At 44.2% G+C, this 25,857-nt stretch overlaps 1 protein-coding gene across 2 annotated transcripts in view; it reads right to left on the bottom strand.

The window, feature by feature from the left end:
* The window catches only part of ANXA5 (annexin A5), a 39,172-nt gene extending 13,924 nt beyond the window's left edge, over positions 1 to 25,248 (bottom strand). Inside the window, exons 1-6 of one of the 2 annotated variants that reach the window (XM_062199680.1) lie at positions 25,143 to 25,248; positions 24,916 to 24,959; positions 7,518 to 7,602; positions 5,815 to 5,909; positions 4,528 to 4,641; positions 2,091 to 2,181 (exon numbers count right to left, since the gene is read on the bottom strand). In XM_062199680.1, coding sequence (XP_062055664.1) covers positions 2,091 to 2,181; positions 4,528 to 4,641; positions 5,815 to 5,909; positions 7,518 to 7,602; positions 24,916 to 24,924 — 394 coding nt within the window. In that variant the 5' untranslated portion in view covers positions 24,925 to 24,959; positions 25,143 to 25,248. The remainder of the gene's footprint in view (positions 1 to 2,090; positions 2,182 to 4,527; positions 4,642 to 5,814; positions 5,910 to 7,517; positions 7,603 to 24,915; positions 24,960 to 25,142) is intronic. The other variant, XM_062199681.1, reaches the window with a different exon arrangement.
* Between the last annotated feature and the right edge of the window lie 609 nt (positions 25,249 to 25,857).

The following is a 25,857-nucleotide window of genomic DNA, read 5'->3' as shown; positions in this document are numbered from 1 at the left end:
TGTCTGTGCCGTAACCTCGCCCAGCCTTGCTTGTTCATTTCGCCTTCCACAAAGGTCACCTGTGCATCCTTCACTACGCTCAGGTTCTCTCTGTGCCCCCAGTAAGCTCTCCGCAGCCCAGTCTCCAGGCCACGGCAGACAGCGGCCACCTGGGCTGAAAACACCATCCTCACAGACCCAAAACCTACCTGTCTTTTCCCCCAGCTTTACTGAGTTAGGAGACATGAATAAAAAGTCTATGTATTTAAGGCATACAACATGATGCTTTGATATACACATACCCTGTGTATATCACAGTCAGGCTAATTATTAGTACATCCATTACCCCAGGGATGTGTGTGTGCACACGGTGAGAACATGTAAGACGTACTTTCTTAGCAAACTTCAAGGATAGAATACAGTACTATTAACACGCCATTGTGCCACACATTAGATCTCCACTACTCCCCCATCCTGCCTTGCCTAACACAAACTTTGTACCCTCGGACCAAATGGCTCTATCACCTTCTTCCTTTCACTTCTCTCCCGGTTTCCTTCCTGCCACCCCTGGTAATCCCCGTTCTCTCTGCTTCTGTGAGCTTTGGCTTTTTTAGATCCCACATGTGACAAGATGCAGTGTTCATCTTTCTGCCCCTGGCTTATTGCACTTTGCACAATGACCTCCAGGTTCATCTATGTAGCTGCAAATGGCAGGCATTCCTTCCTTCAGGCTGAATAGTATTCCATGAGTGTGTGTGTGTGTGAGTGTGTGTGTCTGTCTCCTACTGTCTTTATCCATTAATGGACACTTAATAAACCTACCTAGTCTTGAAACTTTGCTTAACGCCTCATTTGCAGTATGATACCTCCCCTAACATCCAAAGCCATGATGCCTGGTCCCCTCAGAGTGTGCTCTCACATTAAACGTTGTCAGTACTTGACTTTAGTTTGCATTTTACTACTCTTGGACTATTACAGCTATCCTAATTATGTGCCCCCCTAAACAGACTGCATGCAGTCTCCCCGAGGTCAGGGGCCGTGCTGTACACCTGCGGACGTGCAGCTAGTGCTGAGAACACGGCTAAGGAGGACACACCACACAGAGTGATGGTCCCCTCTCAGCACTCCGCCTGTTATCCCACAGCAAAGTCACAAAGTCTCGCTCATCAGTGTCAACACCCTCAAAGAGATCCTGGAGTACTGTATTAAACAGAGCAGAATCACCTCCGCCTTAGTGGCCGGACCTGTCTGCCTAGAGAAAGAGAACCAAGCAAGAGACCCTACACTTCAGAAAGGTAACCACTTAGTTGCTTTAAAATTCACACTGTTCTGATTGACTCCTTTAAGATTAAGATCAACAAACTAATGGCGCCCTGGAGACCCAACTCCCCAGCTGCAGGCACTAGGATTGCAATCTGCTGACTGGGTTGATAACGGAGTGCCCTGGCCCTGCTCAGTCAGGTAGGAGAAAGGGTCCGCTACGAGAAATCTGATGAGAACAGGGCCCTCGGCCTTCATTTTCTATTTCATTTCTTGATTCCATTCACGGGACATGCTGCAGATTGAAACACTGATTTTGTTTTCACAAAAAAAGTAAGGCACACCACAAAGAAAAGTCAAAACGCTGAGCATGTTATCCGAGCACTGCCACCAGCTGAAACAGCATACATTATACTGAAAAGCTTTTAACGACTCTGATCTGGAAAAGGGTTTTGGCTTCTTCTCCTAGGTTCCTAAAATGCCTTTTAGGTAACTCTTAACTTCTACTAACATGCAACTGAATTTATTTCAAGGAAAAAAGCCACTTCCACGTGCTTCAAAATTAATGTAAAAGAAAGAAAACCTGTCTATTCCTATAACAGTTGCAAATCTTATGTAAAAGTAAACTCTATATTCATAAGCAACTTCTTAAAAACTACAAAAATAGTCGTAAGTGAATAGACAATTTTTCAGCCCCTAAATGAAGAAAAAGTGGCTTGAATTAGAGCTCATTCATTCATTCAACAATCATGCACTGCCTGCCTCCCTTATCTATGGAGGACTGCATTCGTGTTGGAGAAGTGAAGGAAATGATGGTGGAAATAGACAAAAAGCCATTCAAAACATTTTACCTTCTTCATAAACTTGCTTTATGGCTGTTAGTTCTGCAGGTGTCCTTGAAGCAATAATTTCTGTTAGCACTTTTTCATCTGTCCCAGCTCCCTGTTTATTTGTAATAGAGGGAAAAAATCAATCAAAGAAAGTTATTTTCCTAGAATACATGTTACTCAAACTGCATTACACACACACACACATATATATATATATATCTAACATAACAGACATCTTTGTATGCAAGTTCTATCAGTGATAAAGATATTTTAAATTAATTTCCTCTCCAAAGAGAGTTTTATTCTTTTTTGCCTAATGGAAACAGTGTTTACTGTATACATGTGTGGTATGTATGTATGGGTGTGTGTGTGTATATATATATATATATATATGCAAATATGAGCAGACTTCAAAACTTCCATGGAATAACAGAATTAAAAGATAAGCTTATTTTGGTGCAAAAAAGTTTTGAAATCCATCATGCATAGTTTTCCTATAATATGCATTTTCCACAAATTCCTTGAAGATCCTTTGTATATAACAAGGTATATAAATTTGTAACCTTGTTATTTGATCATTAACTTTAGTTTAAAAATTTTTACTAAAACATAAAATAACTTTATAAAATTTACCAAAGTGGTAAAAATAAAAACTGCATAATAGTGCACAGAGGAGCACTGATACTTAAACAATGTCTACCTCAAAAAACAAATTGCTCAGACCAGTGTTGTAGGGCAGTGAGTTAAGCTGCCACCTGCAATGCCAGCATATCATATAAATGCCAGTTCATGTCCCAGCTGCTCTATTTCCAATCCAACTCCCTGCCAATGCATCTGGGAAAGTAGAGGAAGATGGCCCAAGTACTTGGGCCCCTGCATCCACACAGCAGACTAGGGTGGAATTCCAGGCTCCTGACCAACCTGACCTAGCCTGGCCATTGCAGCCATTTGAGAAGTGAACCAGTACATGGAAGATTCTCTCTCTCTGGTCTCTCCTTCTCTCTCTGTAATTCTTGCCTTTCAAATAAATGAAGAAATCTTTTTTAAGAAGAGAAAGACTCATGCTCCCAAGTTCTCTATCAAGCCAAAGGGAACTTCTGCAGGAAAAAAAAAAAAAATAAGCAATACTTATGGCATTATTTAGTTATTACAAATTGAATTAATATAAACTCTAAACAAATTAGAAATTATTTTCTAAAAAATTATTTTAGTTGGTTTTCCCTTCTCTGCTTATAAAAGTCGTATCTACACCACAAAGTGAGAAGATACAGCAACAATATAGTTGAACTTAATTTGTAAAAAAAAAAAAAAAAAAAAAAAAAAAGAGATGTACTTTAAAGCCCTATTTTCGTATTTCTGTTTCTAAAAGAAATCAAGCACTGAAAACCTAGGCTCATTCTCTGGCAGAATTTCAACCACTGCTGACATTTCAGAAGCACTGTTAAAAAAAAAAAAAAAAAAAAAAACTTTTTCAATATCCTAAGATTATATTTACTCCAGAAAAACCATTGTAGGAAAATGAAGAGAATAAGCATAAATAGGCTACCAATCAGATAAATTTTCTCCTCCCTCCATTCCACAAATAACAATACCCAAGCTGTATGGTCTAGTTCTTTTTTACATATTTGTTTATTTATTTTCATCTACTTGAAATACATACTGACAAACAGATCTTCCACCCAATGGTTCACGTCCCAAATGCCTGCAACAGCCCAGGTTGGGTCAGGACAGAAGCCTGGAGTCCAGAACTCCACTGCTATCTCCCACACCAGTGGCAGAGGCCAAAGCACTTGAGCCATCATTTGCTGCCTCCCAGGATACATTAGCAGGAAGCAGAATAACAGTAGAGCAGCCATGAATCAAATCAGAACTCCAATACAGGATGCAAGTGTCTCAGCAGTAGCTTCACCCACTGCACCACAGTGCCTCAACCTGTACTTCATGTTAATCTCAATTTTCCCATTCAAAATCTAACTGTTGAAGCAGGCATTCTGCACAGCAAAGACACTGATTTGAACCCTGGCATCCCAAAAGGAAGTGCCTGGGTTCACGCCCCACCTCCACTCCCTACCCTGGATTCAGTGCCAGGCCCTTGGGGACAACAGGTGATGGCTCAACTAGTAGGGTCCTTTTCCCTAGTCAGGCAAATTCCTATTTTAAAATAGAAAATATTTCATACAACATTTTTAAGCACTTCTCAAAATTTGAAGACAGACATGACAATAAAACACAAAAAGCTATTTAAAAATTAAAATTTTAAGTAGCCAATATTACTGAGTTTAAGCATATAAAAAGATTTATTGTACACTTTCAATTTTTTCCTTCATTTACTTTTTATTGCCTGCTGCTGTTTTATCTTCCAAGCAGTCCTTAGTGAAATAAGTCAAATGAAACTTTTAAACATACAAATGAGATTAAATAATTACCAAATCAGAATAATATTACTTTGGTTTTTTACCTTGAGAGCATGCTTCAGTTCGTAGGCATCGTAAAGCTGAAAAGGCTTCATCAGAGCCACAATCAGTTTCTCAAATTTTCCAGTCAGTTCCGATTTCAGGTCATCCAGGAGGTCCTACCCCCACAGAAAACACAAACTTGTTAACCAGACAGAAATTTTAAGATTCTTCTTAATATAAATGACAGCCCTTTGCTCTAAGGAATTCTTTACATTGCTGTCCCCAAGTAGAAAGCACATAGCTAAAATAAAACACAATAGCCCTGAATTATGTATTTTTATGTAATTTTTAAATTTTTAAATAAACACATAAAAAATTGTATATCGTGTGAAGCACTTACTCATGTGTACGTTTTATGATGTCCAATTAGGGTAAATATATCTATCTTTTGCTAAATCTTAAGTTAAAGCAAAGCTACTCATTCATGAAGATGCTTGTTTTTTAAAAAATGTTTCTCTTAACTTCAAGAGTTAAAAAAAACTTGAAAAGTGGCTTAAAATAGTTTATGTTTAAAGTATTATTCTGAGAAACATGTATTCACATATCTTTTTTAAAAGCCAAAAAACCCCTCATAAGTGCATTTTTACAAAGGACAAAATTTAGTGTGTCACATCTAAACATGACAATTGTTTTCTCTCAATAGCTACCCCCCTTGTAGATAATAAGATTCCACTTATTATCATGCTTCTGATTGTTGAGAGACATCACTTACTAAGGGGAAATTATGGATATAATTATGAAACAAAAAAAAAACAGGATTTCATATTTGTTCTGTTTCACATCAGGCACCTAGAAATAGTGTTCAGAATACTCTTTTTTTTCCTCTGTATTTGTTTTTTAATGAAGTGACAGACACAAATTTTCAGAACAAGACTTCATTTTAAGTTTTCCGTGTAACATACTCATTCATTTACTAACAAAGGTTAAGTTTTTTACTTTGAATTATTAATCTAACAAAGACATTTAAGTCAGTTAAGCAAACGTTCATTTATTAAAATCCCCACAAAAGGAACCCAGACTGTGACTGTCACAACACAGTGTCTGCCTAGACAGCAAGCCTCAATGGGAAGCGCGGGGGAACAGCACGGGGAGGGGGCGAGACCCCCATGGCGTCTGCAGGCAGCTCCATGGCATCCAGCAAAGAACAAGTGCGCTGAGGATAAGCGGGGCTAGTGCTGCACGCCAACACAAAATAAACGGTGTTCGCCCAAGGATGTAGGTGTTTCACGCTATTCCGAAAATTCACAGCTGCTTGCTCCCGTCACCCTTGGGTGCCAGTACAGACTTACCCTGCCAAAGAGAGTTTTGAAAGCGGCGGCGATCTCCTGGCGCTGCGCGTTGCTGCGCGCTGTCAGCAGGGTCAGAATGCTGTCCTCATCGGTGCCTGTAATTCACAGCGCACAGTGACACCTCAACTCCCGCGAGCCCACTCTCAACAGCCTTCCCTTTCTCTGGGAGCACATGAAATACACTTGACGTGTTCTACTGGATAATTTATCACAGCCAGAAAATGTACAATACATACAAAATGTGCTTCGACTATACAGGATCCTCTCTCTCCAATGTATGGTGAAGTAGGATGGAAAAATACTACCAGCTTTGAAACCTGAGTTGCACCGAGTTTTGCATGCAACAAAAACTTACTCAAATAACAGCTATGCACAAGGGGCAATGTGCTGGTGTTAGAGAGGAGACTCTGGCTTCGGGTTACAATTTGAGGGGAACCTCAAAACACAGGAGTGACTGTGAGCTGAGCAGACTGACAAGTGTCTCCAGAAAGTTCTGGTGTGGAAGGGGGTTAAGGGGAGGGTCTCTTAGCTGACAGACAGAAGAAGGGACTTCGGGAAAAGCCTCGGGGAGAAAGCGACACTGCAGACAGTCTTGAGGGACAACAGGATGTGAAAGGCTCCAAGAGGAAGGCAGCCAGGCAAAGCTCAGCAGTACTAAAACGTAAGGGGACCTCTGAAAGGTCACAGGGTCACACAATTCAAAGAGGAGTCTGTTTTTGGTGCAAACCATTTTTGAAATGCAGGCAGAGTTTTTTATAATATGTGTTCTCCAGGCACTTTTTTTTTTAATACTCAAAGGCCATGTCTGCCTTTTTTGTCTGTTTTTGAAGATTTATTTATTATTTGAAAGGCAGAGTTACAGAGAGGCAGAGGCAGAGAGAGAGACAGAGAGAGGGGTCTTCCATCCACGGGTTCACTCCCCAAATGGCCACAATGGCCAGAGCTGGGCCAATCCGAAGCCAGGAGCCGGGAGCTTCCTCTGGGTCCCCCACGCAGGTGCAGCAGCCCAAGGACTTGGGCCATCCTCTACTGCCTTCTCAGGCCATAGCAGAGAGCTGGATCAGAAGTGGAGCAACCGGGACTCCAATCAGCGTCCATATGGGATGCTGGCACTGCAGGCAGCTGCTTTACCAGCTACGCCACAGCACCTGCCCCTCCAGGCACTCTTTGAAGACCCCTCATAGGAGTCTTTCATGGGGAGCAGATAACCCAGCCTGGTCGGATAAGAGCACAAATCAAGCGCAAAGGGAGCTGAGAGGAGATGTGGAGCTGAGGATATTGAGAAAGGCCCCCATGAGGCCAGGACAGTGCACCAGGAGCTCAGGGACATGGAAACCCTCCTAAAGGCACCCTGAGAGATGGCCAGGGCTTGAAGAGACGACAGTGGTATGCTTGAGACCCACAGAGGAAAAACTTATCTGGCTGGGCAGAGGGACAGAGCTGCTCAGGACTCCCCTGGCTGCCACACAGGTGAAGCTGACAAGTTCATCAGCCCAGGGCCCGAATTCGACTGCCCATCTGGTTCTAGAGACTGAATATTAGGGGTGGCTGCTAGTATTATTTTCTTATCTTCATGTATTTTTTTCTCCTATAAATTTCAGATCAAAATAGGCTTTGGCCTATTCCTTCCATTAGAATCAATGACTTTCTGTTTAGCAAAACACATGTCACATTTCTGCAGAACAAAAAAGAGGATGAATTACCCAGGCCTTTCATGGCTTTCCGGAGAATCTCTGCATCAGCCCGCTCATCAAACCCGGGGAAGGCAGTCACAGTTCCTCTGAGAGCCTGAGACAGGAAACACAGGGGTATTACTCACATCACAGCTAACATGACACAGCACGTAACACAAACAGTTAAGTCAGTTGCCATGTACATGTTCTGCTTTTAAATGGATGTACCACTTGCTAATATTCATGACCCCATTTGAAACGGGAAGTGGACCATTTACGATGTGGACTGGCAGGAGCAACTCAGAGTCCCCCTTCAGCGTCATTAGTGGGAAGGCCGGCTCCCTCTTCCCTTGGGCATCACCCCTGCCACCACGCCACACCAACACATCTCAGGTCACAGAAGGCGCCTCCTTGCACATGTGCCTCACATCAAGTCTCTCACCACTCTGATCTAATCTAGGAGGAAGCTGAGCCTGCATTCAAACTCGATGCTCTACCCTGAGCAGTCAGTGCTAAGCAATACCTGTCTTGTGTATGTTGTCCCCTAAGTCACCAGTTTCTGTTCCAGGGTAATTCAAAAGTCCGTAGAAAATGGAATTAAAAGGTACGTTTATTTTGATGCAAAACAATCTTGAAATCCAAGCATGTGAAGGGTCTTGAAAAAGTTCATGAAAAAATGCACTATAAAAAAGCGTGGATTCCAAAAATTTTCTGCATCAAAATGAACTTACCTTTCAGTTCCATTTCTCCACAAATACTTGGAAGCAGAGATTTTATGATAACCCAGCAATACCTGAAAAGATATTGCTCAAACTGAGGACTTTCTAAAGGCATACTGCAAGATGTTCTTTATTAGGTCTCCTGTCACACACTGCTTCATCCTAAGTATAACCAAAACACTTTTTAATACTGAGCCATAATTTTTTTCTTATAAAAGGAGGCTCCCAGCATTTTCTTTTTCTAATAAATGTCTTTCAAAACTCCTGTTAAGGTACCATCTAAAACAGCAAACAGCCTAAAGGACGGAGGGGTTTAGAATATGTAGTCTGGCCTACATTCATATGTTTCATAATAAACACATAAAAACACAATCACCTATTAGGAGAAAAATTTATTTTCCACACTGGCCTTCAATTGTTGCATATACCAACAACAATACAACGCCAGCCAGGTTCTAAGATGACAAGAGAGATGGGCACAGGGAACAGCTTCGTAAGACACAATGCCGAAGGCTGCTTCAGTGGTGCTAAATTATGCTGCTTGAAAACTGACACTCATGAACCCAGGAGACAGTGGCAAAGACTCTCCTCGACCAAACTTTGGACAGGCTCTCTGAGCCTCTTCTCACCTCGGCCTCATCTTTGGGCCTTCTCTGACTGCCTGGCTAAGTGGTAGCGAGAATCCTGCTGAGTGAGTTAGGAAAAGACACCCCTACTCTTGACAGCAGATCGCTCCCTACCATGGACCAAATGCTTGTGTCCTGCCACAACTCATGTATTGAAACTCTACCCCACAGTTTGATGGTATTAGGACGTAAGGCCTTTGGGAAATCATTAGAGTTAGCTGAGGTCATGAGAGCAAGGCCCCTATCACACGGGCAGCATCCTCGGAAGACTATTCAGAGAGCTTGCTTCCCTTTGCTGTCCATCATCAACTGAAGATGCAACAAGAAGGTAGCAGCGTACATCCCAGGGAGAGGGCCCACACCAGGATCGTACTGTGCTGGTGCCCTCTCTCTCACTCCTAGCCTATAAAACTGTAGAAATAAATTTGTCTCTATATACACCACCCAGTCTATTCTGTTACTGCAGCCCAAATGGAATTTAGCTCCCTTGCAATATGTAATCAATTCTCTCACCACCCAACCTTGACATCTGATCACCATGCTTCATCAAGAATCCCCTACATTTGATGCTTCCTCTTGGTAAATTTCCCTCCAGTGATCCCCTCACACTGCTCATTAGCAATAAATCCCCTAATATCCTTGCTGTATTCACAGTCCAGTCTAATCTCTCTCTCCCCTGTTGTGATAGCCACGACCCATAATGCCACAGTCTTGAATAAAGTCTCCCTTACCATTCTATTAAGTGTCAGAATAGTTTTTTCTTTAACAGTAGTCCCTCCCTCTTGCTCAAGGAGAAGGGACATTCTTCTTTCCCCTCAACAGAGATGGCTATGAGAGAACTTGCAGGAAAATCTGGCCTAGTGGAGCTCTTCCTGACCTCAACCACTTAGGACAAGGATTACAATCGTGAAGCCAAAAGAACACAATCCAAAACAAGGGGTGCTGCCCAGGCTGATGTCCGTGTGCAGACTGTTGACTGGTAGCCACTGTCATTCCCTCTGTCCCTCGGCTACACAAAGGACTGTGGTCAACTAGGAAAAAAGGGTGTAAGGGAAAAATTGAGGAGCTACTCCTTGACATATCTCCTGGAGAGATCTTAAAATCAAACTGGAGCTGTTCGCTCCTACAAATGGGTAAGTCTCTAGTTCCACCTTCCCAAAGGAGCACAGATCAGAAAAACCAATAAAGTCCTTTCCTTGAGTTCTAGACCTGGACTCCTGTGGAACTGAAGGGGTGAGTACTGGCAATTTCTTATGGTTCAACATAATTAAAAGGAGCTATGAGACAGGAAAGAAACATGATTTACTTGAGAAGATGGTCCTTCAAACCTGGTGTGGGTAAGGTCCACACCTTTCTCTCTGGTCCAACCACAGTTTCTGTTTAGTGGGACAACTTCAAATCTATTACAAAGATACTATCAATACCCATTGGAAAAATGACAAATACCACAAGTACTCTCAATGTGAGAATTCAGGAATGACTGCCTTTATAGTTCATCTATTTATTCATTCACTCCACAGTGTTTTTAAATTCTTTGTTTATTTTCACTTTATAAGAAAGAGACAGACAAAGATCTTCCATATTCTATCCACTGATTCACTCCCTAAATGACTACAACAGTCAGGGCCAGAATAGAGCCTGGAACCCAATCCAGGTCTCTCATATGAGGTACAGGGGCCCAAGTACTCATCAGTCAGCTCCCTCCCAGGCTGTGCATTCACAGGAAGCTTAATCAGAAGTGGGAGAGCCAGGACTTGAACCAAGCACTCCAATATGGAATGCAGGTGTCCCAAGTGGCAGCTTAACCACTGTGCCAAATGCTTTCCCTAACAACTATTTTTTAATGCCTTTTAACATGCCATGTATCATACTCATCACTAGAAAATATCCTGATGCCTAAGTCAAATAGGAACTGACAAGTATATTCATAATCAAGTGCAGTTAACATAGACACTGGTTGAATCAGGGTCATGTAAGCACATAAACTGGGGACTGAGTTGGGAAGGACAGGTCAGAAGAAATTGGAAAAACTTCCAAAAAATGTCTTCAAAGTTGGCAGCAATTTTTTCAGGCAGGTTCAGGAGGGCAGAGCTGTGCAGTAGAGTATTGTTTTAACACATAGAAAAACAAAACATGAGAGAACAAAATGATCTGGTACTTTGGATAAAGGGTTAAGTACCTCAACGGATGGGAATAAGCAGTCAGGCTGGGAAGAAAACTTAACAAGGGGAGCCATGATGAGGGGAGAGATGGGGTATAAAAGCCACAGAAAAAAGTACAGCCATCATCCTGTGGGCAACAGGAGACCACTGGAGGACATTCAAGGGTGGCGGGGTTCAGAGGGCAACAGAGTCAACTCTGCATGGTACTATGTCTCCTGCAGCAATGGAGACACGGGAACAGACTGTTCAAGAGTGGAGACAAGGAACTGGCATTGTGGCACAGTGGGTTAAGCCACCATCTGCAATGCTGGTATCCCATATGCTCCACTTCCCATCTGGCTCCCTGCTAATGCACATGGGAAAGCAGCAGAGGATGAACTTGAGGCCCTGCCACCCACAAGGGAGACCCAGATTAGTTCAGGGCTCCTGGCTTCAGCGTTGCCCAGCCCCAGCCTAGCTAGCATGACCATATGGGGAGTCAAACAGTGGATGGAAGATCGGTCTCCCCCTCCACCCCACTGTAGCCCTGCCTTTTTTTTAAATTTATTTATTTGACAGGTAGAACTATAGACAGTGAAAGAGAGCGGGGGGGGGGGGAGGTCTTCCTTCCGTTGGTTCACTATCCAAATGGCCGCAATGGCCAGAGCTGCACTGATCTGAAGCCAGGAGCCAAGAGTTTCTTCCCAGTCTCCCAAGCGAGTGCAGGGCCCAAGCACTTGGGCCATCCTCTACTGCCTTCCCAGGCCACAGCAGAGAGTTGGACTGGAAGAGGAGCAACTGAGATTAGAACCAGTACCCTTTATGGGATGCCGGTGCCACAGGCGGAGGATTAACCTTGTGTGCCATGGCGCCGGCCCCCAGTAGCCTTGCCTTTCAAATAAAGTAAATAAGTATTAAAAAAAATAAAAGGAGTGGAGACAAAAAGATTATTTAAAAATTATTTGCATAATGGAGTGTGAGGAAGAAAAGGTCAAAGGCAGGGCAGTAGAAATGGAAAGGAAAAGAAGAAGAGCCAGGGAAGAAGGGAACTACTACTGAGGATGATTCCACTTCCAGATGGCAAAGGGATGGCTGCTTCTGCAATTCCTCTTAGTAGGTACACTGGAAGAGAAGCAGGCCAGTGAGTTATGAGCACACACAGATGGAAGGTGGGGACACACGCAGGGACCAGCACACAACGTTAAGAAGGAAAAGGCCAGAAAGGTGACCCACAATCAGACAGCAGCTGATATCTGCCCAGTGCAACTGTGAGCCAGACACTGCACTCAGAGCTTCACGTGGTCATCTCAGTGAAACCCACTTTACAAATGAAGGAAACTACTGGCTCAGGAAGGCTTGGCAAAACACCCAAGTGCCACCAAGCAAGCAAGTAGCAGAGCTGGGACTGGAACTCAGGCCTTACAGCGCTGTGGCTAATGGGCTCTCAACCACAATGCTTCCCCACTTCCCAAGAGAAAGAAGAAAATCCAAAGAGGGTGGTGGCATGGGAGCCAAAGGGGAGAAACATTCCAAGGGGAAAGGAAGAAGCAGCCACTTCCAGTATCACAGGGAAGTCCAGGAAGTGGGAAGATCACAGGGGCCCCTGGACACAGGCTGGGGCAGCAGTAAGAGCCTAGCTGTGGGACAGTCAAGTGTGACCTGAGAAGCAGGTCAATGGGACAGTGCTGTGGCATAGCAGGTAAATGCCTACAAGGCTGGCATCCCATGTGAGTGCTGGTTCAAGTCCCGGCTGCTCCATTTCCGATCCAGCTCTCTGCTAATGCACCTGGGAAAGCAGCAGAAGATGGCCCAAGTGCTTGGGGCCCTGCACCCATGTGGGAGAACCAGAGGAAACTTCTGGCTTCAGCCATCTGTGAAGTGAACCAGCAGATGGAAGATTTCTTTCTTTCTCTTTCTCTTTCTCTCTCTCTCTCTCTCTCTCTCTCCCTCCCTCCCTCTCTCTCTCTCTCTGTCTCCCTCTCTCTCTCTCTGTCTCCCTCCCTCTCTCTCTCTCTGTCTCCCTCTCTCTCTCCCTCCCTCCCTCTCTCTTTCTCTGTCTCCCTCTCTCTCTCCCCCTCTGTCTCCCTCTCTCTCTCTAACTATGCCTTTCAAAAAAAAAATAAATCTTTAAAAAAAAAAGAGAAAGAAAGAAACAGGTCATCTCCATGGAACCCCACTTTACAAAGTCTGTAAAAACACACTTTTCAAAACACTTCAAAGAAGGCCTGGACCCAGTTTGTAGGCTATGAAGAAACTGCTAGTGGAGTGAAAGGTTAACAGCAGGGGGAAGGTTACAAACAGAAGAGACAGGAGGGATCTGCCTTATAGCAAAATGATGATCTGACCTCAGAGACCACAGGAAACAGGGTGAAAGATGAAAGGAAGAGAAGTGTCCTCAGAAATCTACGCTACCAGCTATGAAGAAGAAATAACTGCTGGCTATATTTTTGGGAGCTTTCTAGAAATTGTGAAATACTTTTGCTACATTCCAAGTCGTTGGAGTCAGTCGCCAAAGCTAGCCAAGCCACGTGGCAGTGTCAAGGGACCAGATGAGAAACACAGACATGAGTCACAGGGCAGAGGCCTTGTTTGGACGTCCTGCCCAGTCCCCCTCTCTGCCCACACACACTCTGCACATGGGACTAGAAGTGAGTCATTCAAGAGGGCTTCCCCTGTTTCCTGAGTCCCACATTTACCCATTCAACGCCACCTCCACGCAGGTTCACGCAGCCTCGCTCTATCCTCAACTGACTAACGCCCTCCCAGAATTATTACATATTCTGAGACAACACATGGTCAGAACATCTAATTAACTCTTTTAACTCACACCCTCAAAAATATCCATTCTTTAGCTCTATAATTTTGTTGGCTTTTTTTCTCCCTCTAAATTAAAAAGTTCTTTACCTTCCAAGACTAGGTATGCCAAAATAAAATTAATAAAATCAGCCAAAACACAAACGAAGGGCTGCTTCTCTAGACAGAGAATTAAGAGACACAGAAAAATAACACATAAATAACAATTTCTGGTTTAAATGAGAAAATATTCACATGCCTGGAACATTTTAAACAAAGCTTTTCCCAGAGGCACAGGGGAGGACTGAACCCTTTTTAAGTCTGTCTTGCAGTTCTATGTAATCAGTCCTTCATCAAAACCCACCCAGCATTCCACGTGATGCCAACCAGGAGCCAGATCATGGCACAAACCACTCAACGTGAACAAGTGCTGAGCAGCTGAGCAGAGATTTCTTTTCTCTCTTTTTAGATTTGTTTATTTGAAAGGCAGAGTTACAGAGAGGCAGAGGCAGAGAGAGGTGTCTTCCACCCACTGTTTCATTCCCAACATGGCCCCAACAGCCAAAACTGGACCAATCTGAAGCCAGGAACCAGGAGCTTCTTCAGGATCTCCCACGCAGGTACAGGAGCCCAAGGACTTGAGCCGCCTTCCACTGCTTTCCCAGGCCATAGCAGAGAGCTGGATCAGAAGGGGAGCAGCTGGCACTCGAACCAGCGCCCATATGGGATGCCAGCACTGCACACAGTGGCTTCACCTGTGATGATTTTTAAGGATGGCTCTTCAGAGGCTTGGCTTCCTAAAAGCCCCAGGGAGGGGCCACTGGGAAAGATGGGCAGACAGGAAGACCAAATGGGCAGAGTCTGCCTCCCTTCACAGTCAGAGGAGCTCAGGTCTCACCTGACACACATACTTAGGGACCCCATTACTCTTTCCTGTGATAATGGGTCCCACTGATAAAAAAAAATTGGGGCCAATGTGTGTCACAGCCATTTAAAATGCTGCTTATTAACACCAGAATCCAAATCAAAGTGCTGGTTACAATCCCAGCTGCCCTGCTTCCAATCCAGCTGCCTGCAGATGTGCCTGGAAAAGCAATGGAGGATGGTCCAAGTGTTGGTGCCGTTGCAAACAGTATGGAGCTGCAGGCTCCTGGTCGCAGCCTGGCCCATGCCTGGCTGTTGCAACTGTTTGGGGAGTGAACCAGCACATGAAAAATCTTTTTCTCTTTGTCACTTTGCCTTTCAAATAAGTAAATAAATCTTTAAAAAAAAAAATTAATCACTGTGCAAAGAAAGTAAGGAGATAAGCCAGGAAAGAGAAAATCATGCTGTGAGCTTCAAAGTAAATTAAATATCAGGAAATTAAAAAAAAAAAACCAGAATCCCCAAGACGACTGAGGGGACCAACACATCAGGGATTAGAAACAAGATCTCACCACCACCCACACCCTTGCTGCAATCCCATCAGAAAAGGTGAAGGTCACAGTTAAAAGCCTTAAACTCAAATCGGCCTGCTGCTTCTTCCACTCAGCTTCCTTCCCCTTCCGTGCTCCTCCTTGCTTGTTTTTGCTTCCTTACACTTTGTCATACTGGCAGTCCCCCTCTTAGTCTCGAGGGGTGAGCTCCAAGGCCCCCACTGGATGCTGGAGCCCACACTGTGCCTTGTCCTATTTGTACATGCCATGACAAAGTTTAATCTATCAATTAGGCACAACAAGAGATTAACAATAACTAATAATAAAATAGGACAACTGGAACAATATACTATAGTAACAGTTAACGTGAATGGCTCTCTCTTTCACTTGCTCTCTCTCTCTATCTTAATTCCTCACTGCATCACAGTAATACTTTTGGAGCCTGCTTGACCTTAGGTAACCAAAATCAAAGAGAAGCCTGGGATGGGGCCGAGGTGAGGAGCCCACTACAATTGGCTTCCTTCATAAAATCAAGCATTAAGGGAGCAATTTTAAAATAGTTTACATTTTAAAATAGTAACATTTTAAAATAGTAACATTTTAAAATAGTTTGCACAGCAGTAGAAAAGAAATTGTTGATAATCAAATAAAGATTCACGAGCATGATTTAAATCTTTATTGTGCCTTCACTGCTGTGTTGAACGTGCTGTTTCTTTAAACTTCCCTGCCAGTATAAGAATGTCTTCTGGGGCCTGCAGGCATCGTAGCATAGTGGGTAAAGCCTGCGGTGCCGCCGGCATCCCACGTGAGCGCTGTTCAAGTCCTAGCAGCTCTACTTCCAATCCAGCTCCTTGCTAATGGGCCTAGGAGGGAAGTGGAGGATGGCCCAAGTGCTTGGGCCACTGCACTCATGTTGGAGACCCAGAAGAAGTTCTGGGCTCCTGGCTTCAGCCTGACTCAGGCCCAGCTGTGGCAGCCATTTGGGGAGAGAAGCTACAAGATGGAAATCAATCAATCAATCAATCTCTCTCTCTCTCTAATACTACCTTTCAAATAAATAAAAAAAATAAATTTAAAAAAAGTCTTCCCTTGGTAAACAACAATAAAATGGAAAGCTAAATTGGGTGCTCCTAGAAGTTACCCAAGAACAGGAGAGACAAGATGACAGCTGAGTAAGTTAAAGAGATGGAGGTGAGCGGCAATGGCCGCCCAAGAGCTCACACTACGTCAGGGGAGACAGGAATGTTTTCCTAAGTGTGCACCTGGGCATTCTGTGACTAGCACTTGAAAAGCTGCAGCGTGTACCAACTCATTCACACCAGTGCATCACAAGATAATCAAGTGTACAGAATTCTCACAGCAGAGAAGAGCATACACAGATTTACAACTTCATTTCCTTTTTCATAGAAAACAAGGGGAACAAATCTAATGAATATGACTGACCCTAAGCCAAGGCAGAAAGTAAGCTAGCTTCAAATCTTTTTTGGCTGCAGGAAGAGATAAATAATGCATAAGCAAATGGACTTACAGAGATAAAAGAGGACTTGGAGATCATATAACACCAAGCTAATTTCCACACAGAGCTGGTGCCACCTAAATGTTTCATAAGGAATGCAAATTCAACATCCCCACTACTGCCTCTTTCCTGACTCAGATCTGCACTCCCCAAGAAAATACACTCAAGCAGCCCAGTTATCTCAGCCCTTTCCTGACCTTTCGCCAGCAACCACTACCCCATGTGTGCATCCCATCTGCCCATTCTCTCCCTCAGACCTCTCCTATCTATTAAGCCACAGCCACTGCCCACTCGAAGTCCTTAAAGTCTCACCAGGATTACTGCATCAGATTCCTAAGTGGTCAGCCTCCCTCTCCTCCCCTCCCAGAAACTCTACCATATCACTCCTCCTCTGCAACCCCCAGAAAGGCAACCAGCTCCTTGGCCACAGGACCATCTTTGTGAGACACAACCAGCTCCTTGGCCACAGGACCATCTTTGTGAGACACAAACGCAACCATGGCAGACTCTCCCTTAGAATCCCTGGTAGCTCTCCACACCCAGAAACCATTCATCTTCTTTAGCTCTGGCTCCCCTTTCCAAGACAGCACCTCTTTCCAAGACAGGTCTCCATGGCCTCCCTTGCTGCAGCCTCACTCCAGCACTGCCCGGCAACCATCAGGTGCAGGCCATGCCCCGACACCCTCAGCATTCACTGTAAAATGCCTTCCTCCTTTCTCCCCTACAACTCATCCCAAATAAGTAACCTCAATTTCCTCTTAAGTGAATCAGAAATAGTAACACTAACCTCCAAAACTGTATTGTATGCACTAAAAAACGCACACAAAGGACTTGGCAATGCATCTGTTACGTCAATGAGGCTTAGTTCCATTTCCTGTTTCCTAGCTAATGGTAGCTGGCATAGAGCAGGAATGCAAAACCTTCATACAAGGGTACTTCAAAAAGTTAACAGAAAATGGATTTAAAACGTCAAGTGGAGGGCTGGGCATCTGGTCTAGTGGTTACGACACCCATGTTCCACATCAGAGTGCCTGGGTTTCATACAAGTCTCTGGCTCCTGATTCCAGCTGCCTGGCAAAGCCAACCCAGGGAGGCAGCAGTGACGGCCCAGGTAGCTGGGTTCTTGTCACCACAAGGAATCGGAATTGTGTGAACTGCATCCCTAACTCCAGGTTTCCACCTCAGCCCAATCCCAGTGTCACAGACTTTTGGAGAGTGACCCAGTGGATGGGACTCTCTTTCTCTCTCTCGCTCTCTCTCTACTGCCTCCCCCTTATAAAACATAAATAGAAGTTAATAAAAGGTGTTAATCTTTAGCAAAGAGATTTTCAAATCCATGTTAGGAGAGATCTTCAAAAATTTCACAGAAAATGCAGATTATGAAAAAAAAATGATTCATAGTTTTCAAAATCTTTTACACTAAAACAAACATCTTTTACTTCCACTTTCCAGAACTTTCTGAAGTATCCTCATATTTTCATGAATGAATGCACAAATCGAAGGTAAAGAGAACAGCTAGGAACTAGTGTCCAAAGAAATGAAGCCAAGTGGAATCCTCATTCCTTCCGAGTCAGCAACTGCTTATATGTTTACATGTTACAAAAATGACAAGAGGCTGAGTCCAAAACAGCACTTAAAGCAAAGGTCTTAGGCGTACTCATTTATGAAATAAAGCAACTGATGCATCTGTGAAATTTTAGAATGCCATAACGCTTATGTGAATAAAATCTATTTCAGAAATGGATCTATCATGCAAATGATCTATCATATTTCCACCATGTTAAACTTCTAAGCCATTGAAAGAGGACAACCCCAGAGTACCTGCTCCGAGCTAGCTTAACTCGCCTTTGCAGGTCTCCCAAAAGACAATGGATACTAGATACTAGATAAGGGGGCTGGGTTTGCTGAATGCCAAAGAACTGCTCAATGGCTTCCAAAGCTGCCTATCAGTCTGCGATCTAGTTTGTGTTCTCAGCATCTAACATGAATAAAAGAGTCAAAAGGATCAGGAACAGAAAGACTAATCCAGAGCAGCAAAGGCCATGGGGAAACAGGTAACCCTGATCTAATTTCCTAATTGTGAATCATTAGCCATAGCAAGATTTGACCTTAAAAGTGATGGCATGCAAAGAAGGAGGTACTTTTCTCTGAAGGGAGAAGACAACTTCCACTTTGCTTATGGCCTGTCTAAATACTGATGGAGTTTGTGGACTCAAAAGGCTTCCGGAGCCAGCACTGTGGTGCAGCAGGTAAAGCCTCTGCCTGCAGTGCTGGCATCCCATATGAGCACCAGTTCAGGCCCTGGCTGCTCCACTTTCGATCCAACTCTCTGCTATGGCCTGGTAAAGCAGTAGAAGATTGTTCAAGTCCTTGGGCTACTACACCCACGTGGGAGACCCGGAAGAAGCTCCTGGATCCTGGCTTTGGATTGGTGTAGCTCCAGGCGTTCCAGCCAACTGGGGAGTGAACCAGTGGATGGAAGACCTCTCTCTCTTTCTCTCTCTCTGTCTCTCTCTTTCTCTTTCTCTCTCTCTCTCTTTGCATCTCTGTAACCTGCCTTTCAAATAAATAAATCTTAAAAAAAAAAGGCTTCCATAGCCTTGGCAGCTCATGACAAGAGCCTCGAGTGATTACTGTCGTCATAAACAAGAGTGTCAATTGTTAAATCAACAACAGGAGTCACTGTACAGTTACTCCCCATGTAGGATCTCTGTCCTTAATGTGTTGTACTATGTGAATTAATGGTATAACTAGTACTCAAACAGTACTTTATACTTTGTGTTTCTGTGTGGGTGCAAACTGTTGAAATCTTTACTTAGTATATACTAAATTGATCTTCTGTATATAAAGATAATTGAAAATGAATCTTGATCTGAATGGGATGGGAGAGGGAGTGGGAGATGGGATGGTTGTGGGTGGGAGGGAGGTTATGGGGGGGAAACGCCACTATAATCCAAAAGCTGTACTTTGGAAATTTATATTTATTAAATAAAAGCTAAAAAAAGTAAGCTTAAAACGCACAGTATTTTAGGACATAGAAAAAATTAATATATCCAAGAAATAAAGAAAATTGTGTATAATCTAGAAAAAATGTGAATGGCATGAAAAGATGCCATCAATATCCAGTCAACCCCTTTGGAATGTGCCTCATCTCAGATTTACTCGATTACATTTTGAATCTGCTTGCTCTGCACAGGGCCTCTGTAACTTATTGAGGCACAATAATTTCAAACTGACCAAAAAATTTTCTAATCGAATCATGGACAGTTTGGCCGGAGCTGCGGCTCACTAGGCTAATTCTCCGCCTGCAGCACCGGCACCCCAGGTTCTAGTCCCGGTTGGGGCACCGGATTCTGTCCGGGTTGCTCCTCTTCCAGGCCAGCTCTCTGCTGTGGCCCGAGAAGGCAGTGGAGGATGGCCCAAGTGCTTGGGACCCTGGACCCACATGGGAGACCAGGAGAAGCACCTAGCTCCTGGCTTCAGATCGGCACAGCACGCTGGCCATAGTGGCCATTTGGGGGATGAACCAACGGAAGGAAGACCTTTCTCTCTCTCTCTCTCTCACTCTCTCTCTCTCACTAACTCTGCCTGTCAAAAAAAAAGAAATCATGGACAGTTTAAGTATATATCATGGCAATAATTCTGATATTCATGAAACAAAATGAACAATTATGTATCCTAGTTTTACCTTTATCCCTTTCCTAATGCCCAGAATATATTAACTCTTTACAAGCAACATTATAAATAAAATTCACTTCACACTGTCAAAAATTCAATTTCTGAACATCTATCTTAGAGGGAAAGATAGCAAAGCCTTAAACTGAATTAAAATGTATTAAATGGATCACTCATCTGTGAAATACAGCCAGACAAATCAAACACTTCAAGCTCACAAGCTTTTAAGTACTTAAATAAATTAGTGTATCTATGAAATTTGGCTCTAACTAAATGGTAGGATGAAAAACCTGCATGAGCAAGTAACAAATAAAAACTCAATTTAAGAAATCCAACTCAAAATATACTAAGTGTTATTGAGAAAATGACCCTAAGACCTAATGAAAAAATCACATTTATATATAATCAGAAGTTGACTATAGAAAGAAAAGATGAGAAGATTCAAAATATTTTACTACACGTAGGTCATCAGGCAGCTTTTAACAGTTCTTTGGCCATTCTTAGCATTTTATTTGACCTAGCTGATACCAAATTTAACATGGTAGAGAATGTTACTGATCCAAAAATCAAACTAATTACTCATTTAGTAAAGTTTATATTACAATAACATGGATCTTATTATTTCAAACTATATAAATCATTGGAATAAATGTTGCAAACACATTTGAAAAGTAAATACTCTCTAGGAATTATTTACATGCAGGTGCACTGGTAATTTAATTTTTTCTTAGATATCATAGAAGATAAAGTTACCCAACATATTCTAGAAAGACTAGGTGACCTATTACTAAACTACTTTTTTTCCCATTATAACAGTCAGTTGAATAGAATCTCACATATTTCAAGAAAATCAGGATTAGATCAAGGATTAGAACAAGAAAGAAAAGGGCAGACCAAGTGGTTACCCCACAAACGCCTCCAGCTCTGAATGTATTCACCAACATAATATAAATCATTTTTATGGAGTTTCCAGTACTATCTTTTATCCTGGCTGTGTTCCCCTACACTGGCAGAATGAAGGTAAAATTTAACTGAAACAATTTACATCAATATGAATACATATTTCAAATGCAAACATCAACACAAATATACATGAATAACAAGAAGAAACCCCGATGGAATCATCAGAAACCAAAATTCCTAACAATTCTCTAACAAGTCTTAATCATGCTGGTTACGAACTTCACAGTTCATAAACTTGGGGGTCAGGCCCACCGTCTGCACATGCAGTAACTGATGTCTGGACTTTGGCTAATGGTTAGCGACATAGTGGTCCCAACATATTAAAAAGAAGAAACTGTTGGAATGGAAGATATAATCAGTAAACATGAATTGCTCTGACTGGGAAATGATATTTTAATTTTTCAATAAATAAGAGACATTTCTATTTAAAATAATACAATTTAAGTCACTGGGATGTGCACCTCTAAGACTTGAGCATCTGCCATCATCACTCTGCAGATGATTAAGGAATAGAGGTTGGTCCCTGGTTCCTATAGGATACCCAAAGGTCAGCAAAGGTACTACCATAGCAACCCACAGAAACCTAACACTGAGTTTTCTCCATCTGTCCTACAATTACCCTGGGACTTAACACGATTTTATACAAGTACAATTTCAATGCATTCTGCACATCACAAAATGTAAACATAAAGGTCACAAGACTCTACCTTTATACTTACTATTTTCACAAAATGTTTTACTTTCATGGTTTCCAAGGATAACTAATGACAGGGCAGGAGCAAAACTCAACGCTTAATTTTTTAAATACTACTTTCAACTTTCATGATGACTAAAAACTGGGGTTTTGATAGGAAACAGTCCTGGTGTTATATTGTGGTAGAGATCATACACATAATTTAATAATGCAAGCCACTATTCTCCTAGTTTTTCTATCTGTAAAGGCCCGGTGTTGTAGCCTATCAGGTTAGGCTTTGCCTGAAACACTGGTACCCCATATAGGCACCAGTTCAAGACTTGGCTGCTCCACTTCCAATCCAGCTCCCTGAAAATGTGCTACAGAAAGCAGCAGAAGATGCACAAAGTGCGTGGGTCCCTGCACCCATATGGGGAGACTCAGAAGAAGCTCTGAGTTCCTGAATTCAGCCTGGCCCAGCCCCGGCCTTTGCAGCCATTTAGGGAGTGAACCAGTGGATGGAAGATTGCGTGCTCGCTCTCTCTCTCACTCTATCATTAAAATGAAAAATAAATCTTTAAAAGGCATTTATGCTATTATCATTCTTGTTCTTTTTGAAAATTATTTATTTGAAAATCAGAGTTATAGAGAGAAAGGGAGAGTAAGAGAGAGAGGGAGAGTGATATCTTCCATCCACTGGTTCACTCTCTAGATGGCCACAACTGCCACTACTCACCCAGGCCAAAGCCAGAAGCCAGGAGTTTCAGCCAGGTCTCCCATGTGGGTGGCAGGGATCCAAGTACTTGGGCCATCTTCTGCTGTTTTTCCCAGGCTGTTATCAGGGAGCTGAATCAGAAGTGGAGCAGCCAGGACCTGAATTCTGCGCCCATATGGGATGCAGATGGCGACTTTACCCACTATGCCACAATGCTAGCCCCTTTTATCATTCTTTGAAATTTTTAAAACTAACATCCACAACTGGGAAATGTATCCATTTTTTACCATCTTGGGTAAAGAGTCTACATAATTAAAAAGAATTGACAGAAGAACTTAAGCTATCACTGGGAAACATCCAAAGAGATCCAAGAAACAGCCAAATGAGCAAGGACAAGCGAATGATTCTTTGATACTTACTAACTCATCATGTACATCACCACCTCAAGATAGCAAAGATACTGCTGACGGAAGGAAAGTTAATTCCACACAAGTATCCTTTCCACGGGAAGAACCTACAACAAGCTTTCCACCTGAAGTAATGTGAGAGCTGGCTCATGCTAACAGCTAAGCTAACAAGGGAATAAGAATGGGAGCACTGTACAAAGTTAATAAAGTTACCAACTCGTCTTAATCCTCCCATTTTCTCTTGGAAAGGGCCATGAAACCTTATATTATTTTGATGAACCTATCTGATAAAAAAAAAAAATGAAGTACAAATGAGAGAGAGTATTGCCTGGGCAATTAAAACATTTGTTTAAAATATTTACGGGGCGGGGACAGGTGTTGCGGCACAGCCTGTTAATACACCCGCAACCCATAGCCGAGTACCTGGTTAGGCTCCCAGCTACTGTGCGTTTCCAATCCAACTTCCTGCTGATGCACCTAGGAGGCAGCAGATGATGGTACAAGTATTTGGTTCCCTGCCAGCAACTTGGGAAACCCAGATGGAGTTCCTGGCTACTAGCTCCCACCTAGCCCAGCCCTGGCTATTGTGGCCATTTGGCAAGTGAACCTGAGGATGCAGGCTCTCTCTTGCTACCACACTCCTCTCCTTTTACTCCCCACCTCCCTCTCCCACCAACCACCAACATAAATCTTTTTTTTTTTCTATTTTAAAGATTTAATTTACTTGAAAGGCATAATCATAGCGAGGGAGAGACAGAAAAAAAATCTTCCATCCACTGGTTCACTCCCCAAACCAGGGCTGGGCCAGGCCAAAGCCAGGAGCCAGGAACTCCATCCAAGTCTCCCACCCCGTGGCAGGGGCCCAAGCACTAGCACTGTCATCAGCTGCCTCACAGGTGCATTAGCAGGGAGCTGGATCAGAAGTGGGACAGCCTGGACTCAGGTCTCACATAAGCGCTCATGTGGGCAACACAGCTGCATGACTACACAGTCCCCAAGTAAAAATAACTTTTAAAATGACAAGATCTGTGTAATTAGTTCTGGGGTGGAGTTTTAGGAACTGATTGTCACAAAAGATTGTCTCACATGGTCGACTTTTGAACACTACTATGTAAATTACCCAACCTTCTCTTTCTTACACTTTGGTAGCCAACTTCTGACAGTCCCAAAGGCAAATTCAGAACTCGTTCCGCAAGTTCATGATTTAAGAAAAACAGCTCTGTTTAACTTTTTGCATTTAAAAAAAAAAAAAAACACTGTGGACGACCAAGTTCTTTGAGTAAAATTGGGCTGCGCACATGCAAAAAGCTCCATGGCAACCCCACTGGAAAACAGTGCCCACGCACGGAATTAAAATACAGGAAACTTTGCTGAGAAAAAATGAAGCCAGGGAGGGGAGGGTGGGTGAGCGTCCGCCTCACGTCACCACGATGAGCCGTCCTGGCTCCGGCTCTAATTTTAGGGGCTCTCAGGATTGCGGGGAAGGCCCTCTTTCATCCACTCTCCCGTGAACCGGGAGCACACGGAATCGCGGCCACGTCACCGGCCGCTGCCCGCGTCGCCGCGCGGGCGCACGTTCCAGGGAACGCTCCGCGGGAAGCTCCAGGGACGCGGGAAAGGGGCGGGGAGGAGAAGGGAAGCACGAAGGGTGTAAGCGATGGTCAGGCGACAGGCTCAGTTCCTTCCGAAACTTTTCTGGCTGTCGCACAAGTTCTGGAACTTTCTTGTGGCCGCTCACAGAGCGGTGCGTAAATCCGAGCGCGGCCCTGGGGCGCACCGCCTTACCTGTGCCATGGCGACTGCTGGCGGCAGGAGACCGGGACGGAGCACTGCAAGAGAGGAGAGACACCCGGCTTAGCGAGCCACCGCCAGCCCCCGGCCCTCCCCGGAGCGCAGAACTGGGCGGAATCCGAGGCTGGGAGACGCGCGCTCGCCACAGCTCCAGGGGCGGCTGCGCGACCCCTGTCCCCGACCCAGCCCGGGCTGTGCGACCGCTCGCCTAGACTGGGTACCTCGAGCCTACCGCAGAGTTGCGGAGCGCGAGCCGGCGGCGCGCAAGGGCAGGGCAGGGACAAGGCGGAGAGGGATCTGGGCCCGGCTCCCTAACTACTCCAAGCAACGGAAACGCCGCGGCCCCGCCCCGGCCCTGCCCCACGAGCGTGGCCCGCCCCTGCCGGGACCTCACCCCAGCGCGGGCCTCAGCGCGCCTGCGTGGGGCGCGGCTCGACCCACTCTCTCCCGCGGGTCCGTGGGATGCCCGGCGGACCAGCGGCCGGTGGGGCCAGGCTGAGGCTCCACTAGAAGCGGGAGGGGGCGCCGCTCCGCCGAGGCCCCAAAGAGCCGTCCAGGACTCGGGGTTTGGGGTCGCTGGGGCCTCGGTCCGCGGTCGCCACAGCCGCCGTGGCCTCCCTGGGGCGCGTGGGCGTAGTCACTGCAGCCGGGGACAGCGCGTCTTTGACCGTGGTGTGGGGAAAGTGTGCCGCTTTGTGAGCCGTGGCCAAGTTCATTGTTTTTTGTCTTCTTTCTTAAAGTGTCAATGATTCCTTCCTAAATGACCATCTCTTACATGGATATTTAGTAGCCTGTGTGGAATACTTAAAAGCCCGGGCCCGTAACTAGTTTCTGTTTTCAAAACTAACCCAAAACTTGAATAGAACTTGAACGCGAGCCATGCCCCGTACTGGTTCAACGGGAAACACATGAGTCTATGGGGTTTTAAGGGTGGAG

The sequence above is a fragment of the Lepus europaeus genome, chromosome 8, assembly GCF_033115175.1.
Source record: "Lepus europaeus isolate LE1 chromosome 8, mLepTim1.pri, whole genome shotgun sequence".
Classification (NCBI taxonomy): Eukaryota; Metazoa; Chordata; class Mammalia; order Lagomorpha; family Leporidae; genus Lepus; species Lepus europaeus.
The sequence above is the reverse complement of the archived record's forward strand: the minus strand, read 5'-3'. Positions and strand labels throughout refer to the sequence as shown.